General features: G+C 47.4%; 2 protein-coding genes across 3 annotated transcripts in view; both read right to left on the reverse strand.

Annotated features, from left to right (window-relative positions):
• The window catches only part of CDC20B (cell division cycle 20B), a 59163-nt gene that overhangs the window by 20834 nt on the left and 19940 nt on the right, over nt 1-18389 (reverse strand). For both annotated transcript variants that reach the window (XM_065598921.1, XM_065598920.1), the window contains exons 3-5: nt 13391-13616; nt 11546-11676; nt 6627-6726 (exon numbers count right to left, since the gene is read on the reverse strand). In XM_065598921.1, the coding sequence (XP_065454993.1) occupies nt 6627-6726; nt 11546-11676; nt 13391-13616 (457 nt within the window). The remainder of the gene's footprint in view (nt 1-6626; nt 6727-11545; nt 11677-13390; nt 13617-18389) is intronic.
• On the reverse strand, nt 3664-6205 carry LOC135984240 (uncharacterized). Its single transcript, XM_065598918.1, has 2 exons — nt 5228-6205; nt 3664-4233 (listed from the first exon to the last, which is right to left on the reverse strand). Exons 1-2 carry the CDS (start codon nt 5802-5804, stop codon nt 3758-3760), a joined length of 1053 nt encoding a protein of 350 aa, XP_065454990.1. The 5' UTR covers nt 5805-6205; the 3' UTR covers nt 3664-3757.

Consider the following 18389-nt stretch of genomic DNA (forward strand, 5'->3'; position numbering starts at 1 on the left):
ATATAATAAAATAGTCACAATAAAAATTGAAAAGCTCTTTAAAGCATTCCTAAACTAGTTCTTCTGTAGCATATAAAGAGTATGATATGGCACAGTCTATTATAAAGGCTGGGATGATCAGCATAATGCACTTCTGGTTTCTCCTCTCATGATTAATGTACCCACCCAAAGTGCATGCTGATAAAACCACAGCATTCTAATATATTCCATGTGTGAGTTTTTTACATCATGGAGCTGCCTGAAGCCTCATTGCACCCCTTTGTGTTATTTTACAGATGAATTAACAGACTAACATTGACTTGCAGTGAGACTTAGGCTTCTAAATCATTTTTAAAATGGGATTTAAGCCATCTCAATCACTTTGGCCCAGTAGGAGTTAGGTGCTAATCTAGGGGGATTAGCATCTGTGTTTTAGGCTTTGCAAAGATGAGCGGAGCAACTCCTAAATACCTTTAAAAACTGGGCCCAAGTGCCTATGCCACTTCTGGAAATGGGATGTAGACACCTTTGAAAATTTTACCCTAAGTGACTTACTCAGGATGACATAGCAAGCATGTGACAGGAATAAAACCTGGTATTCCTGACACTTAGTCCCCTGTTCCACCACTAGATAACACCATTATTAACCACCCAGGGCCTGAATTGTTCTCATATCATTGACTTCCTTGGAGTTACTCCTTATTTACACCAGAGTAACTGAGACCAGAATCAGGTTCTCAGGGGCAGATTCTCAGAGATACACATGGCTGCTAGACACCTACCTCACATTGACTTTCCATGGGAACTGGGCACTTAGCTGCCATTTATGCCTTTAAAAATCTCTCCCAGTCACCATTGGGCCTAATGCCTAAAGATTTTGGCTATAGACACACAACAGAAGAAGGCTCAGGGTAGCACCCTGAGAAGAATGAGCCTCTGACTCTCCTACCTCCCTCTACAATTTGATCCAGCAAGCTAAGTATTCACATGCGGCTGCCTAAATTGTGGATTCAAAACTATACATACGTACGTTGGGAGCTCACACACCTATATTTTTGCAGGCACATGAGGTTATTGCAGACATAAGTAGTCATTTATGTGGGCAACTACCAAAGTTCCGTAATGACGTAAAACTCTAGTGGGGCAGGGTTTCTTGTTCTTTTCCTTCAGTCACAACATATGTAATCAGTTTTAAAAATTTCTCTCAGACAGTCAGAATAACAAGGAGGATTACCAAAATCTGGGGGCAAGCAATTGCCCACTGCTGTCTACCTAAATGGTACCCTCCACCCCACATATTCCAGCTTCCATATTGAGGGCCCCTGAAACAAAAATCAGATATTTGAGACTTTCGCTAGTTAAAATTAGGCCTTGTCTACACTACGAGAGTAGTTCGATTTTACTTGCATCGAATTTTTGTAATCGATATTGCAAAGTCGAACGTGTGTGTCCACACTAAGGACAGTAATTCGACTTTGTGCGTCCACACTAACGGTGATAGCGTCGACATTCGAAGCGGTGCACTGTGGTCAGCTATCCCACAGTTCCCGCAGTCCCCTCTGCCCATTGGAATTCTGGGTGTAGCCGGCAATGCCTTCTGGGTAACAAAATGAGTCGAGGGTGCTTTTGGGAAACTGTCGTCATCCGTCCATCACTCCCGCCCTCCCTCCCTGAAAGCGCCGGCGGGAAAACAGTTCGCGCGCTTTTCCAGTCATTGACAGCGCGGACGCCACTGTACTCCGAGCATGGAGCCCGCTGCGACCATCGCTGCAGTTGTGGCCGCTCTCAACGTCTCGCAGCTTATCATAAAGGTTTCCCTGAGGCAGATGCAGAAAAGTCAGGCAAGGAGGCTACGGCACCGCGGTGATGTCCTGAAGTCTGAGAGTAGCACAGACCTGTCAGAAAGCAGGCGACCCAGCGCCGAGGACATCACAGTGGCAATGGGTCATGTTGATGCCGTGGAACGGCGATTCTGGGCACGGGAGACAAGCACTGAGTGGTGGGACCGCATAGTGCTGCAGGTCTGGGATGAATCCCAGTGGCTGCGAAACTTTCGCATGCGGAAGGGAACTTTCCTGGAACTTTGTGAGTTGCTGTCCCCTGCCCTGAAGCGCAGTGACACCCGGTTGCGAGCTGCACTGAGTGTACAGAAGCGAGTGGCCATAGCCCTGTGGAAGCTTGCAACGCCAGACAGCTACCGGTCAGTCGCGAACCAGTTTGGGGTGGGCAAATCTACCGTGGGGGTTGTTGTGATGCAAGTAGCGAAGGCAATCGTTGATGTACTGCTGCCAAAGGTAGTGACCCTGGGAAACGTGGAGGCGATCATAGATGGCTTCGCAGCGATGGGATTCCCAAACTGCGGTGGGGCCATAGATGGAACTCACATCCCTATCCTGGCACCGGACCACCAGGCCACCCAGTACATTAACCGAAAGGGATACTTTTCCATGGTGCTGCAAGCACTGGTGGACCACAGGGGACGTTTTACCAACATCTACGTGGGATGGCCGGGCAAGGTTCATGACGCTCGTGTTTTCAGGAACTCTGGTCTGTTTAGACGGCTGCAACAAGGTATTTACTTCCCGGACCACAAAATAACTGTTGGGGATGTGGAGATGCCTATAGTCATCCTCGGGGACCCAGCCTACCCGCTAATGCCCTGGCTCATGAAGCCCTATACTGGCGCCCTGGACACTGAAAAAGAACTCTTCAACTACCGGCTGAGCAAGTGCAGAATGGTGGTGGAGTGTGCTTTTGGCCGTCTCAAGGGGAGATGGAGAAGCTTACTGACTCGCTGTGATCTCAGCGAAACCAATATCCCCATTGTTATAGCAGCTTGCTGTGTGCTCCACAATCTCTGTGAGAGCAAGGGGGAGACCTTTATGGCGGGGTGGGAGGTTGAGGAAAATAGCCTGGCTGGTGATTACTCACAGCCAGACAGCCGGGCGATTAGAAGAGACCAGCGGGAAGCGCTGTGCATCCGGGAGGCTTTGAAAGCAAAGTTCCTGAGTGAGCAGGGTAACCTGTGATTTTATAGTTTGTGTACTGAGAAGCTAAACCTGCCCCCGTTTCTTTACCCAGGTAATGTTGACTATCCTATCCAGTTACATACCCCCTTCACCCCCCCTCCAACACACGTGTCGAAATAAAAATAGTTCTACTTTGTTAAAGCACACCGTTTTCTTTAATACTGTTTTAGCGGGAATTTTTTAAAACTGGGACGCAGACTGTGGTGCGGGGCGGGTCTAGTGTTGTGATGCGAATGCAGCTTCTAAACTCAAGGATTGACAGGCTCCGCTGCGGTGGGATGCTTGTTTCAACGGAGCCTGTCACCCCTCCTGATCGGGACTGTGTGTATGGGAGGTCTATTTGACTTTGTGGCAGGGGGAGGACGGTTACAGATCCCATGCTGTGTGGCTCTGTGATCCTGTCTAAGGACCGGCGCTTAAGATCTGTAACTGCCCTCCCCCGCCACAAAGTCACAGAGCAACCCACCCCCCCCAACATTACATCAAAACAACCTCCCAGACTAACCGGGGCAACTAGTCACTGCATCACTGCACTGTGTATGTGCCCTGCTGCTGTGCCTGCCCCCGACTATGTACCCTGCCAAAGGAGACTGTCCTGTCCAATTTCCAACCCCCTTTCCCCTCCTCCTCCAAAAGAACATGATTGAAACAGTAGTTAACAGAAACGAATTTTTTATTATCAACTACACATGGCATTGGGAGGTGAAACTTGGACGTGGGCTTGTGTCAGGCGGGAAGGAAAGAACTTTTCAAATTTTGGGAAATGAGAGCCTTCTGCTACTAGAGCTCTCTGCAGGGGTGGAGTGAGAGTTAGCAGGGACTCTGCCGCCTCTCCTTCTTTGCACTTTGGGTGAGGTGGGTATGGGACTTGGTGGCGGGGGAGGGCGGTTAGAGATGGACTGCAGCGGGGCTCTGTCCTCCTGCCTCCGTTCCTGCAGAACATCCACAAGGCGCCGGAGCGTGTCCGTTTGCTCCCTCAGTAGTCCAAGCAGCGTTTGAGTCGCCTGCTGGTCTTCCTGCCGCCACCTCTCCTCCCGATCCATGTTGGCTTGGTGCATTCGGGTCAAGTTCTCCCGCCACTGGGTCTGCTGTGCTGCCTGGGCTTGGGAAGAGGCCATAAGCTCAGAGAACATGTCCTCCCGTGTCCTCTTCTTCCTACGCCTAATCCGCGCTAGCCTCTGGGAGTGTGATTCCAGGCTAGGTTGTGAGACAGTCGCAGACGGGGCTGTGGAAATGGGAAAAAGGGAGTGAATTCCTCTGAAAGATAAATGTAGTTGTGAACAAAGAACATAGTCTTTCTCTGTGAACAAGACCATGCACAGCACCTTTCACATGCGCACTCAGCACAAGGTCGAATTCTCGGCCTTCGCATTCTGTGCCTGGGGTCTTGAACAGCACATTTGAGAAGCGAGGCAGCACAACGGAATTTCTGTTGCAGGCAGACATGGTAAGCCGTACACTTGTGGCAGTTTAAAACTTTTATATTACCACTGGCCTCATTTCACATTTAAATCAATGTCAGTCCCTGCTGCCAGCAATCCGGCAAGCGGGAACTCTGCCCCTGTCCCACCCCCTCGCGGCTGTCCCCGGGAATGATCCCTTTCGGCTGCCCCTCTCCCGCCTCCACCGCGTGGCTGCAAACCAGCGGTGACAGTTCTGTAAAGGAACGGGAAAGCAGTCCCAACACTAACATTCCCCTACCTAATTAAAAGCAGGTCACCATGGCCGACATCACCCTGATGAGGATCTCCGAGAGCGACAAAGAGAGAATGCTCCGGGAAAGCCTCCAAAGACCAGGGCCGTATGCCGCCCTGCTGTGCAGAGCAATGATCCCCGAGTACCTGATAATCTCGTGGCGCGGCAACGTGTCGTACTTCGGAGGACCCAATAAGGCCGCTCTCCCCAAGAACCTCATGCAACGGCTTTCAAGTTACCTCCAGGAGAGCTTCATCGAGATGTCCCAGGAGGATTACTGCTCTATCCCCGCACATATAGACCGCATTTTACTGTAGCTGCAGTAGCAGGGAATACACAGTAGAGCGGCTTGTGCAGGACAATCACTGAAAACCGGACATTGCTAGATTTCTTTTCAAAACTTGCACTGCCCCTTACTAAACCGTTAAGCGCCTAGGGCACACTAATCATGAACAACCCATTCTTTTAATTGTTAATATTCCTGTTTTGTTAAAAATAAATGTTTAGATGTTTACAACACTTACTGGCTGATCCTTCACCAGATTCTGTGTCCGGGGTAATGGCTGGGGACGCTTCGTAGGGGATCTCTGTAAGGGTGATGAAGAGATCCTGGCTGTCGGGGAAATCAGCGTTGTGAGAGCTGCCAACTGCCTCGCCCTCCTCATCTCCTTCCTCATCTTCCCCGTCCCCTAACATGTCTGAGGAACCGGCCGTGGACAGTATCCCATCCTCAGAGTCCACGGTCACTGGTGGGGTAGTGGTGGCGGCAGCACCGAGGATGGAATGCAGTGCCTCGTAGAAACGGGATGTCTGGGGATGGGATCCGGAGCGTCCGTTTGCCTCTTTGGTCTTCTGGTAGCCTTGTCTCAGCTCCTTGATTTTCACGCGGCACTGCGTTGCATCCCGGCTGTATCCTCTCTCTGCCATGTCTTTAGAGATCTTCTCGTAGATCTTTGCATTCCTTCTTTTGGATCGCAGCTCGGAAAGCACGGACTCATCGCCCCACACAGCGATGAGATCCAAGACTTCACGATCAGTCCATGCTGGGGCTCTCTTTCTATTCACAGACTGCATGGCCATCACTGCTGGAGAGCTCTGCATCGTTGCCAGTGCTGCTGTGCTCGCCACGATGTCCAGACAGGAAATGAGATTCAAACTGGCCAGACAGGAAAAGGAATTCAAATTCAAATTTTCCCGGGGCTTTTCCTGTGTGGCTGGTCAGAGCATCCGAGCTCGCACTGCTGTCCAGAGCGTCAACAGAGTGGTGCACTGTGGGATAGCTCCCGGAGCTATTAGCGTCAATTTCCATCCACACCTAGCCTAATTCGACATGGCCATGTCGAATTTAGCGCTACTCCCCTCGTCGGGGAGGAGTACAGAAGTCGAATTAAAGAGACCTCTATGTCGAACTAAATAGCATCGCAGTGTGGACGGGTGCAGGGTTAATTCGATTTAACGGCGCTAACTTCGACATAAACGCCTAGTGTAGACCAGGCCTTAGTGAAGCAGAAACCACAGAGAAGAAGAAATCTTTCTATCCAGCTAGTCTAAAAAAACTCTTGAGAGAGATTTTTGTTGCTTTGACTCATAATTAAAGTCAGTAGCAATGGAGCATTCAGCTGATCGGAAAAAATTCTCCAAATTATATCTGTGTAGTTCGGTACTAAGGGCCGGATCTAAAGCCCATTGAAGTCAATGAAAAGACTCCCGTTGATTACAAGGGTTTGGATCAGGACCTAACTGCTGAGAATTTGAGGTGCATAGAAATAACTAGACCATCAAAACAAATTAACATATTTCATAAATAGTAGATAAAACAAGACTCATATGATAATCAAAGAATCCTCTTGGTGCCCAAGTAACATCCTATATTGTCCTTATTGCCAAGATATATTACTAGCATTCACTGTCCCAGTATCATACCTTTCCAAATACACTCAGTGTTTCCACAGATCTTTATACTGTCATTTTCTGGGATGTCGAATCCACCCTCTTGGAACATTAACCGCTGGGTAAGACATTTCTACAAATATATTCAAATGAAAACATTATTGAGGAGGAATTTAGAAGTATTATGCATGACATCATTATGTGCACTTCCATTGCCCCTTCCATCTAAGGCAGAGGTTCTCAACCTTTTTCTTTCGGAGGCCCCCCAACATGCTATAAAAACTCCACAGTCCACCTGTGCCACAGTAACTGATTTTCTGCATATAAAAGCCAGGGCCGGCATTAGGGGGTAGCAAGCAGGGCAATTGCCTGGGGGCCAATGCCACAGGGGTCCCCACAAAGCTACATTGTTCAGACTTCAGCTTCAGCCCCAGGTGGCAGGGCTCAGGAACTTGGGCTTCAGCCCCAGGTGGTGGGGCTTTGGCTTTCTGCCCTGGGCCCCAGCAAGTCTAATGCTGGCCCTGCTTGGAGGCCCCCTTGAAACCTGCTTGAGGCCCCCTAGGGGGCCCCGGACCCGTGGTTGAGAACCACTGATCTAAGGGACTCAACATACTTTACAAACACTCAAGAATTAACCTTTACAATATCCCTGTATTATCATCCCCATTTTACAGATGAGGGAACTGAGGTTCAAAGAGGTTGAGTTACTTGGCTACTGTCAGGCAGTGGGTCTATACCAAAGCGATGCGTAGAATATCAATCTCTAATCTCCAAACCATGTGCCTTAATCTCAACACCATCCTCCCTCCATAGAACATCTACTTACCACCCAAAAGTTCAGATGCTTATCCAAACCTTGTCAAAACTATCTGAATCTCCTGGTGCTGAAAATCAGGGCTGCTAATCTTATGGAAATAGGGTCTTTAATGAGATTTCTGATACGCCCTGTGTTGGGTCTCAGATATAACCAGAAAATGCTAAACATATGATAATGGAAAGTAAGGGGGGGGGAAGCGAACTGTTATTGGAACTTTTTAAGTCTTCAGAAAAGACCTTTTTAGGATTATGGTCAAGATTTGGTCAAAGGCTCGAGTCAGTTTTTATTTGATCCTAACCTCTTCACCTATCCCTAACAACAACACATTTCTTCTTAATATGTGATGGTAACGAGGCCAAAACGTTTATTCATATTGCGTTGAATAGTATTATGACAGCTTCTCTGTGGGCTTTTTATGAGGTCAAAGAAATGTCAGTTTGGTCTGTAATATTTTTTTTTCAGACAGGTGGAAATATAGTTGATGCTTTCACCAACCACTCTTGATTAATAGCATGTTAGTTAAACAATGTTTATGAAATCCAATCTCTCCAAATGGACCAAATGTTACTCTTCTTCTAAATCCTATTTTAATAATTACAAGAAATGTCTCACAAACACATCACTGGGAAAATAATATTTCTTCTTTGCATGTCCCAGAGGCTGTTCTAAACCATGCCCTCTTTCAGAGGCATTTTATTAATGATTTATACAGACAACTTGGCAAAAAGCTAATCAGATTACTTGGATTTGAATGTCTCTGAAACTGGTGCAGACATTTATATGGAAAACATACTATATACATGGGGAAATAGTCTTTTGGACCATAAAAGGACCACACATTCACTGGAATGTCTAGGAGACTTTCATTCTTGATCTGCACCACCCCCTTATGATACCAGGCAGAATGAGCACTATCACATTAAATGGTCATTCATTACTAGGGCTCTGTTTCTGTCACGGAGGTTGCAGAAGTCACAGATTCCGTGACTTTCTGCAACCTCCGGGACTTCTGCAGCATCCAGTGTGGCTGACCACAGGGCCACCCAAGCAGCCGGCTCCGGGGCCAGCTGCTCAGATGGCCCCCAGGACAACCACAGCAGCCACTGCTGGAGTAGCCTGGGGGACAGCCACAGCAGCCGCTGCTCCGACAGTCCCGGGCAGCAGTCCCTGGCTGGCCAGAGCAGTCCACTGGCCTGGGCAGCTGGTACCGCTGGCCCTGAGCGCCTCCCCCCAGTAGCACCCTCCCAGCCATCCCTCAAGCAGCAGCCCCAGTGCTCCCCCCCCCCAAGATTTAATCATAGGTATTTTTAATATATGTCATGGACAGGTCATAGGCAGTGATTTTTTGTTTATTGCTCGTGACCTGTCCATGACTTTTACTAAAAATACCTGTGACTTAATCATAGCTTTATTCATTACTATACCTGTAGACAATTATTAGAGCATCTTCCCATACATTTCTAGTCAGAGCTGACCACTGTTTTCTGTTCTTCTTTCAGTATAATATAAAAGACACCCACACTAACTCTCCTTTGCCATGACACCTACTAAAAACTAGACAACAGTTTAGCTGCTCGTGTGCTGAGACCAGAGCCGATCATGCTGACCAATATTGTCTCATTTTCTTGTGCTCTCCCATCAGCCTGTCTGTCTCCATCTGTTTTCTCTTGCCTGAGCTTAGAGTGTAAGCTCTCTGAGGCAAGAGCTATCTTTGTGTTCTGTGTTTGTACAGCCCCTGCGCTCCTTGTCCATGACTGGAGCCTGTAGGCACTGCGGTAATACAAAAAATAATAAATAACTTCTAGGCATCATCTCTGAAGGAGGCTGTGTGGTCCAGAGGATGGGCTACTGGACTAGAAGTCTAGCACCCTGGGTTCTAGTTTAAATTCTGATACTGACTTGCAGTGTGATCCTAAGCAAGTAACTTCGCCTTTCTGTGCATTAAAGCTCCATTTGTAAAATGAAGAGCAGAGGCGGCTCTATGTATTTTGCCACCCCAAGCACAGCAGTCTGGCAGCTTTCGGTGGCACGCCTGCGGGAGGTTCGCTGGTAACGCGGATTCGGCGGCACGCCTGTGGGAGGTCCGCTGGTAACGCAGATTCGGCGTACCCGCCGCCAAATTGCCGCTGAAACCGCGGGACCGGCGGACCTCCCACAGGCACACCGCCGAAGGTAGCCTGACTGCTGCCCTCACGGCGACCGGCAGGTGCCTGGAGCTGCCCCTGATGAAGAGCATGATGCTTACCCACCTTTGTAAAGTGTTTTGAGATCTAAGGATGAAAAGTGCTATACAAGTAGTATTATTATATCATAAAAAGGTACCTGCAACAGTTGAGGATACCAATCAGCAGCTTGTCAGGTCAGTTATCCATTACCCACCCAGTCACTTATATGGTAAGACTGACACACTATACACGTTATAATTAAACATTTATGTTTAAATAATATTAATGATGTGACACAAACCAATAGAAGCAAAGACATTCAGAGTTAACAACTGTGCTGTGTCCTTAAAGTGTGATTATGGTCACAAGAAAGACTGCGAAAATGGCACATCATTATTCTTTATATGTATTATTTATTAAGGTGGACACAACCCTGGAGCACTTTCTGGTAGCCCAGTGCCAAACCGTGGGTACGTACCTGTGTCAGTTTCCCTTAATGGACTTTAGTGAGTTCAACAAAGCTTTTATGTAGTGAACAGTGCCCCTCCAGATGTCTAATTTATTTAACCAAAGGTCAAGCAGACACACAAGCAAGTCTTTGCCCCAAACATTCTAGCCAGTGGGCTAAATTAGTCTTAATCTACCTGTGCCCACCTGTGTCCATCAATCTCCTCCAGCAAGTCTCCTTACCAGTTTGGTCCTCTTGACCCAGGACCCACTCTGGAGTCAGGCCTCTTGCCATGACCTGGGAGAAGGGTTTCTTCTCTGGGCTCAGGGTCACCCCAGCGATCAAGCTACTGCAACTCTTTTCCAGAGCAGAGTATAGTTCCTCTGCACTCTGGACCTCCTGCTGCTGTCCTTGCTCCAGGACAAGATCTTCCTAGGGCTTGATGCTTGTAGTGCTTCCCTTTTTGAATGTCTTCCTCCTAGGAGCACCTTCCCTAGGTCTCAGGTTACCACCCCTCCAGGCTTCCCCAGGATTGTTCCTTTTTTTTGAGGTAGATGTCCTGGGAAATCTGTAAGGGTGCTCAGTATACGCTGTGAGCTGTCCAGTTTTATAGTCTCAGTTTTTTGTTCCTCAGAGGCGGCAACCCTAATTAGGTCTCCTTTCCTGGTGAACTCTCTAACCAGCTCCCCTGAGAAGTCCCTTTCCTCAGGAGCTTCTTGTATTCCAGGACCTCCTGACTGAGCCCTCATGACCCTAATTAGACCCAGGTGTTCCTTAACTAATTACCTGCCACCCTAGGCAAGGGTGGATCTGCATTGGCTCATTCTCCTTAGCAGAGCCTATCACAGGTAGGCTGGGTTCCTGACCTCTTCAGGGCCAGTTACCCTGTGACAATATTGACCATGTGAATGGTGCTGTACAAGCCAAAGGGAGAAGCAGTTGCTTCAGCCCCTAGCTATACACCCTTGACTCTTTAGCTCATGCTTTTAGCTCTGGAGATCCCCGGTTCAATCCCTGGTGTATTAGCAAAGATGGCAGCCATCACACCGTCACTGACCCAAACAGCTTACAGACTGAGTAAATGAACAACATAAGATTGTACTGAGAGTCAAAGCAGATAGCACTAAGATAGAAGAGAGGAAGAAAGTGTAGTTTGTGTTTAATGATGTGATAATTTTTACTGACATGGATCAGCACTATGTTCTTCATGGGAGAAGTGAGTTTTCAATAAAATTTTGAATGAAGATATTACCTCACCATCCTTGTCTCTCTACGGTCTGGAGAAGCAGAGACACATGAATGTAAGTTAACCACAAGTGACAGAGCAATTTTTAATTACACTTATCTAGAAGGCTGCTCTGGAGCCCGCTGTTCTTGTCACTAGTTTACATGTTAGAAAGGTAGAAAATAAGCAGGAGATTCTGGGAAGAGGACAAGGTAACAAAATATACTAACAATGCAAATATCAGAAAAGGGTTCAATATAAATCCTGTCAGCACATATGCAGTGTTACATTACTCACCCTCTTCTTTGCAATTTCAGCTCTCCTTTTATTTCTTCCTTGTAAGTAAGTTGTCTCATGACACCTCGCTGTGGCATTAGTAATGATATAAGGTTCGTTGGTAGAATTTTTGATAGGCACCTGAAAGGATACTGCAAAAAAGGTTTTAATTGATACATTTCCTTTAAAAAATACTAGTACGTTTGCCCAATGCTTGTATTGTTCCTTTCCATTATAGAGCAGATTCTTTGGTAACACTAATCCTGAGGGTTGGCCTGATGCTTTGTCAGTAGAACAATGCACTATGACACAGAGAATCCAAATGTTATGCTGATAGCTTGATCCCAAGCTTCGTGGCTGATAGGAGCAGGGCACTGCACTCAGCCCCAGAGGAAATGTCTCCTAGGAATGTTGGCAAGGATTCCATGGCTACACACGACTTCACCATTACCATCAGAAATGGAACGCAGGGATTTCTGCATCATAAAAACAAGCTCCTACCATTAAAGTTAAAGGAGGGAGAACTCCTTTTGTTTAAGGGTTTATACTTTCTTTGTGAGCCAGAGACTAGAGAGTTAGGATCACACTCTTGAGCAACTGTGACATTCCATTCAATAGAGGAAAGTGGCACACATTGCAAATGTCCCTAACAGCCTTTGGCTGGTAGGAACAGGGTGACAACCCACTTTCTATTTTTAGGAGCAACCTTTATTAGGTGTCTAATGATTTGCATCCTGAATCAGGTAAATATGGATCTCACTTTGTCCTATAACTCAGCCAACTGTGTGCATGCAATGAGTGAACGACTTCCCCATCTGTCCTCGATATTGTTGCATATGGGAACCAAATCTCAGGCACCCCAGAAGAGGCAAGGAAACTGTGCCCCCTTTTCATAGTTGTTATTTCAGTGAGCCAGCACTGAGCTCACCTGACCCACACAGCCTCAGGTTCTCAGTTAAAGCTACCATAGGTCCAGCCAGTTCACTGCGTGCTCTCTCATAACTCCTCTCTGCCAACACACACAAGGATAGACACAAGCCTGGGTCTCCTCCCAAGTCCCTCTACACACCACACAACCTCGGGCTGCCAGAGTTGGGCCAAGTCAGGCCAGGAAATGATCTGACAGATGTCTGAACCTGCAACTTGTAGTGAGGGAGTATCATCTCCTCCACCAAGAAACCAGGAGCATCCCAGGCAATCTCAGCTGGTGTGAAACTACCCAAGGTACTGTTACAAACCAGTGCGTCTTAGAGCACTCAGCCCCCATCTCCCCCCAGGACCAGGGGCCCAAAGTGGTCCTACACTGAAAACAGCTTATCTGGACACAAGGATCTGGCTCTTTTTTTCCCTTTGCCTTCCCTGATGTCACCTCTTCCTGCATTACCAGCATGACATGCCTTATCTATGCTAGGTTGTACATTCCACAGGATGGGGTCATGGGCCCGATTCTCCTTTTACACCAGTTTAAGAGTAGTGTAATTCCACTGTGCTTTTATTCTCCCTCTAAAGCTCCTGCACACCTATGCTGCTATATACAAATGATAATACTTTGCATTTTGCGGTGATGCTGGGAGTACCTTTCCCAGACCTGAAAAAGCTTTGTGTGGCTCGAAAGCTTGTCTCTCTCACAACACAAGTTGGTCCAATAGAAGATATTACCTTGCTCACCGTGTCTTTCTAATAGCAATACTTATCCACTAGGAACTGGACTGACATCAACACACACATCTCAGGTGGGACACTGAACCTTCCACTTTTGATCACTACCAGCTTTGGCTGGATGCAGATTAACAGGGGGCTTTAGAGGCCCTTGTGAATCTCCAGAGTGATCCAGTTTCCATGCTGTTCTTCTACCTGCAGACTGACCTGGGATTGTTGAGATCTTCTCAGGAGTCCTTACTAGCTCAGATCCATCAGCTGGAAAGAGATTAATAGGCTGACACTCTGTGAAAGTTTGCTCGGCATGATTTCTTGCGTGTGTCTGCTGCCATCTTGTGACGATAGGGCTACTAGCAACAGGGACACTGCACGTCAGTTTCTTCACAATGCAACTTTTAAATCTTGAATAGGTGGGCTTTCCTGAATCGGGCATCTATTTAAAAGAGTAGAGAATTTAGCTGTAATAATTATATGATAGGAAGGTTAAATGGTTATTAAACTCATGGATTGTCAAACAATCCAAATGACTGACACAAGATCTTGTAACTTAATATAGTATTGGCACTTATATCACTTTATATCTTAGAAAAGGCTTTTCACTGTTAATGCATATGGGCAATCCTGCTTCCCAGCATGTAGCCCATGTAACTGCAGGTTGTGCAGGGGATATCTCTGGGAGCTGCCTGGAAGGAAGTTTTCTCCCCAAGACCTGCAAATCTGCAGAATAGCAGCACAGCTGTTCTTTGAACACAACTGCAGCCTCTGCAGTGCCTGTGCCTCTGCTCTATGAAGAGAAATTTCTAGTGGATCCAGGTGGTCACAAATCCAAGTGTTCTGTCCCTGCTCCTCCCGCAACCTCTCTCAGAACTCCCATGTTATTGGCATATGGGTGCACATCAACAGGGCTGCCGAGAGTGAGTTTGGGCCCGGGTGAAAACAAAATTTCGGGCCCCCCAGCAAGGGCAGATCAGCTAAACAGGGCCGACAAGGGTCGGGGGGGGGGAGCCGGGGAAGCCAGGCCCCAGGCCCCCTTCCGGACCGACGGGCTCCAGTAATTTGTACCGGCTTTCCCCCCACACCCCTGCCCTCGTCAGCCCTGCACATCAGTGCCACTGCTAACAAGGTCCTCCAGATCCACGTTAAAGGAGCAAGATTTTCCCCAAAGGACAATACAGCACCACTGTATACAATTCCAAAGCCATCAGAATATAAAGCATACTACTGACATCCAGATCAGGAGAAAAACATTGGGTGTGCAATGCTAAGAGAGACCAAAGAGGTAAGTACAACTAATAAAGCAATAATGGGTCATTTCAACTTCTCGCATATAAACTGGTCACTTCAGGACACAATTTCTTAACACCTTAAATGAATGGTTCGTGGATCTGTGACACTGGCAAATCAGGTGCCAGCTTATGCCAAGGTCCCCATGCTTCACTTGGATATTGACAAATACATAGCTTAGGGTTACCATCCGTCCGTATTTCCCCGGACATGTCCGGCTTTTGCGTCTCTAAATAGCCGTCCGGGAGGAATTGGTAACAAGGTTAAAATGTCCGGGGGTTTTTTCTCCCTCGCCTCCCTCCCTCCCTTCCATGCAGAGTGTGGCTGCTGATTGGGCGGCTAGGCCGATTGACCCACTCCCATTGGCCTCCAGCAGCCAGAGCCCTCCCTTGCTCCCCCCTCCCTCTCTCTGTAGTCCTGTGTAACACACAAACCGACCCACGTGGAGCCAGAATGGTAAGAGGAGTGGGGGGGGGGCAGTCAGGGAGTGGGGGATTGTTGGATGGGTCCCCAGCCTCCACCTGCCACCACCCCCTCCGTGCATCCCCCCCTCCGTGGGTCCCCCATCCCTGTCTGCCTCTCCCTTGTCTGCTGTGCTGGCTCTGGCAGTACACGCAGACAACTGCTGTCTGCTGCCCCCGGGTCCTAGTGCCCCCATCCACTAATGGGAAGACAGGCTGCCCTTACCCTGCCCTTCCACCCTAGCCCTGAGCCTCTCCAACACCCCAAACCCCCAAGCCTTCATCCCCACACACCCTAATCCTCTGCTCCATCCCTGAGCCCCCTCCTGCATCATGAACCCCTCATCCCCAGACCCACAGCCCTCACCCCTGCATCCCCTCCTATCCCCAAACTCCCTCCCAATCCCCCTCCCTCTTCCCACACACCCCCTCCTGCCCTCAAACTTCCTCCTAAAGCCTGCACCCCCTCCCTTTGCACCGCCTCTCACCCCCAAACTCCATCCCAGAGCCTGCACCCCTCACCCCCTCCTGCACACCCACCCCCTGCCCCAGCCCAGAGCCTGCACCCAGCACCCAAACTCTATCCCAGAACCTGCACCCCTCCTGCACCCTAATCCCCAGCCCAGGACCTGCACCCCAGACCTCCTCCCCCCACCCAACCCCCCTCCCAGAGCCTTAGGCAGGTTGGGTGGGGGGTTCTGGGCACCACCAAAATTTCTACAACCCTGCCACCCATGCGAGTGGATAAGGGTCAGGGCAGTCAGGGGACAGGTAGGGTCCTGGGGGGGGGGCAGTTAGGGTAGGGGTTCTCAGCAGGGGACAGTCAGGGGACAAGAAGCAGGGGGGGTTGGGGTTCTGAGGGGAGCAGTCAGGGGGTGGGAAGTGGGAGGGAGTGGATGGGGCGGGGCGGGGCTAGGGCGGGGCTCCCCCCCCCCCCGCCCAGTGTCCTCTTTTTTGTTTGTGGAAATATGGTAACCCTAACATAGCTGGAATTAGTCAGGCTCACCTATGTATATTACTGTTGTTAAAATAGGTATTAAGGTTGTAAAAATGTGCTTAGTTTAGACTTTATTGAATGCTTGTAAGTTGCTGTATGGATTATAACCCATAGGTGGTGTTAATTATCAGAGGGGCAGCCGTGTTGGTCTGGATCTGTAAAAAGCAACAGAGAGTCCTTTGGCACCTTTAAGACTAACAGATGTATTGGAGCATAAGCTTTCGTGGGTGAATGCCCACTTCGTCGGATGCAACCGACATAGGTGGTGTGTGACTCTAGCATTTGGGGTGGCTGGGCGCAAGTGCCAGAAGCTCCCTATAAGTGGGGGGGCCATTAGTGCCTGGACTTTGTTGGTTGCTCTCCCCGCTCATGAAGAGGATAAGTTCAAATTAATTCCTCCCATCAGCTGAAGTGGCAGCTCAGAGAAGAGGGAAAAGAAATAAATAATAAATAATAATAATAATAAAAAATAATAAAAATCCCTGGCTAGAAGAAACTGTATGTCTATGTTGCTTGGACTCTCGAGGGCAAGGTTTTCTAGGAATAAGCAAGAGATCCCCAGTGTTAAGCTGGGTTAGCTCTCAGGGACATATAAAGCTTGCTTACTATAGAAGCTACTATTTTTTGAAACTTATGACTGTAACTCATTTGCATGTGTGTATGTTTATCTGCTTTAATCTTGTGAATAACTCTCTTATTTTGTTTCCCTAGTTAATAAACCTTTAGGTAGATTATTATAGGATTGGCTACAAGTATTGTCTTTGGTGTGAGATCTAAAATGCTTCTGACCTGGGATAAATGACTGGTCCTTTGGGACTGGGAGTAATTTGAATATTGTTGTGATTTTTGATGGAAGGGACCATCTACCACAAAGCCGAGTTTACCTGGGTGCAAACTAAAGAGTACCCAAGGAGATTGTCTGTGACATGTTAAGGCTCTTATAGTGCTAAAGGAGTTGTCACTTGAAAATTGGCCTGTGAAATTAAAGTGTGGAACTCACAACTAATTTGGGGTTTGTGCCCTGCTTCTTAACAGGTTGCTCTGAAGTTACTATTCATTTCATTGCAGGACAATTTGACAGGATCAACTAGTTCTGGAGCACAGAAGAGGAGCAGGTACTCTCATCATAGTACTAAGTAGCACGCAGGTGTTGGTTCAAGGTATAACTATCATTGACCAACTAAGTAATAGCAACCACATTATAATTAAGTTTAACACCCTTGTGGGGAGGGATAGTACCAAAATCTAGCACTCAGAAATTTAACTTTCAGCAGGGAGAATTTTTTACGTGATTATGCTAGTTGCAAAGTACCTGAAATAAGGAAATTAAAATCCTTAAACTCTGCATGGAAACTACAGAGTCAGAGAAGATATGTATAGCACTAAAAACAAAAGGAAACAGTAAGCAAAAAGAAAAAAAGCATGGTGAAATGGCAAGGTACGGAGGTTTTCCAAATCAAACAAGCACCCTTCAAAAAATGGAAATTTAGCCCAAATAAAATCAATAGATAGGAGCTGCGCCGCTGCAGCGCTGTATGTGTACACATACCCTTAGATTCTTATATAGTAGCTGAGCATCTCGCAATCACTAATATATTTAGCGTCACAACATCCTTCCAAGGTAGGCCAAAACTATTACCCCCATTTCACAGATGGGGAACTAAAGCTAAGCGACTTGCCCAGGCAAACTAAGTGACTTGCCCAAGTTAACACAGGTGGTCTATGATAGGTCAGGGAATTAAACCTGAGTCACCCAAGTTCTGGACTAGCACCCGTAACCCCTAAATCATCTTTCCTCCAGAAAGTCTCTCACTATATTAGAAGCAGAAAACTTTGAGAGACTCATTGGCTACACTCAGGTGTGCCATTCTATGCAAACAAGAATGGGGAAGCTGTGGAGAGACAATAGGGAAGCAACAATATTTAAATGGGAGAATCTAGATTTCCTCCCCCAGAAATTTTTTGAAATTTCAGATGCGATTTTCTACATTTTAGAGAGCTTTAGAACAAGATTTTAGCAATAATAGTAATAACAGTAATCAATGCAAGCCAAACCCCAGGAAGGCCAAACTCCTGCATGGATTTCCCAGACTCTAAAGACAATTCAAACTTTTCTTAAGTCAATATTGGTTTTATATGTTTCCTTTTGATTGTATTTTTGTTTGTTTTCAATGACACATATGACCCCTTCTCCACACATGCTGCTGGAACACCTGATCCCAGCCAGCACTCCAAAGCTCCACTTACCACACACTAAGAGGAGCCACACACACAAATACCTGATTTTACTTAATGTTTGCTCTCAATCTTTCTGATAAACTAATAAAGCTAAGTGAATGAGCAGCACAATGGCAGAAAATGAGTGCTGACAAATGCAAAGGAGATTGTAATCTTTCGTGAAAAGACCTCAGGTCATCTCGACAGCTTGATGTAAACATGTTCATTGTGTAGTGGCAGTCAAAAA

This window comes from Chrysemys picta, chromosome 6 (assembly GCF_011386835.1).
Source record: "Chrysemys picta bellii isolate R12L10 chromosome 6, ASM1138683v2, whole genome shotgun sequence".
Classification (NCBI taxonomy): Eukaryota; Metazoa; Chordata; order Testudines; family Emydidae; genus Chrysemys; species Chrysemys picta.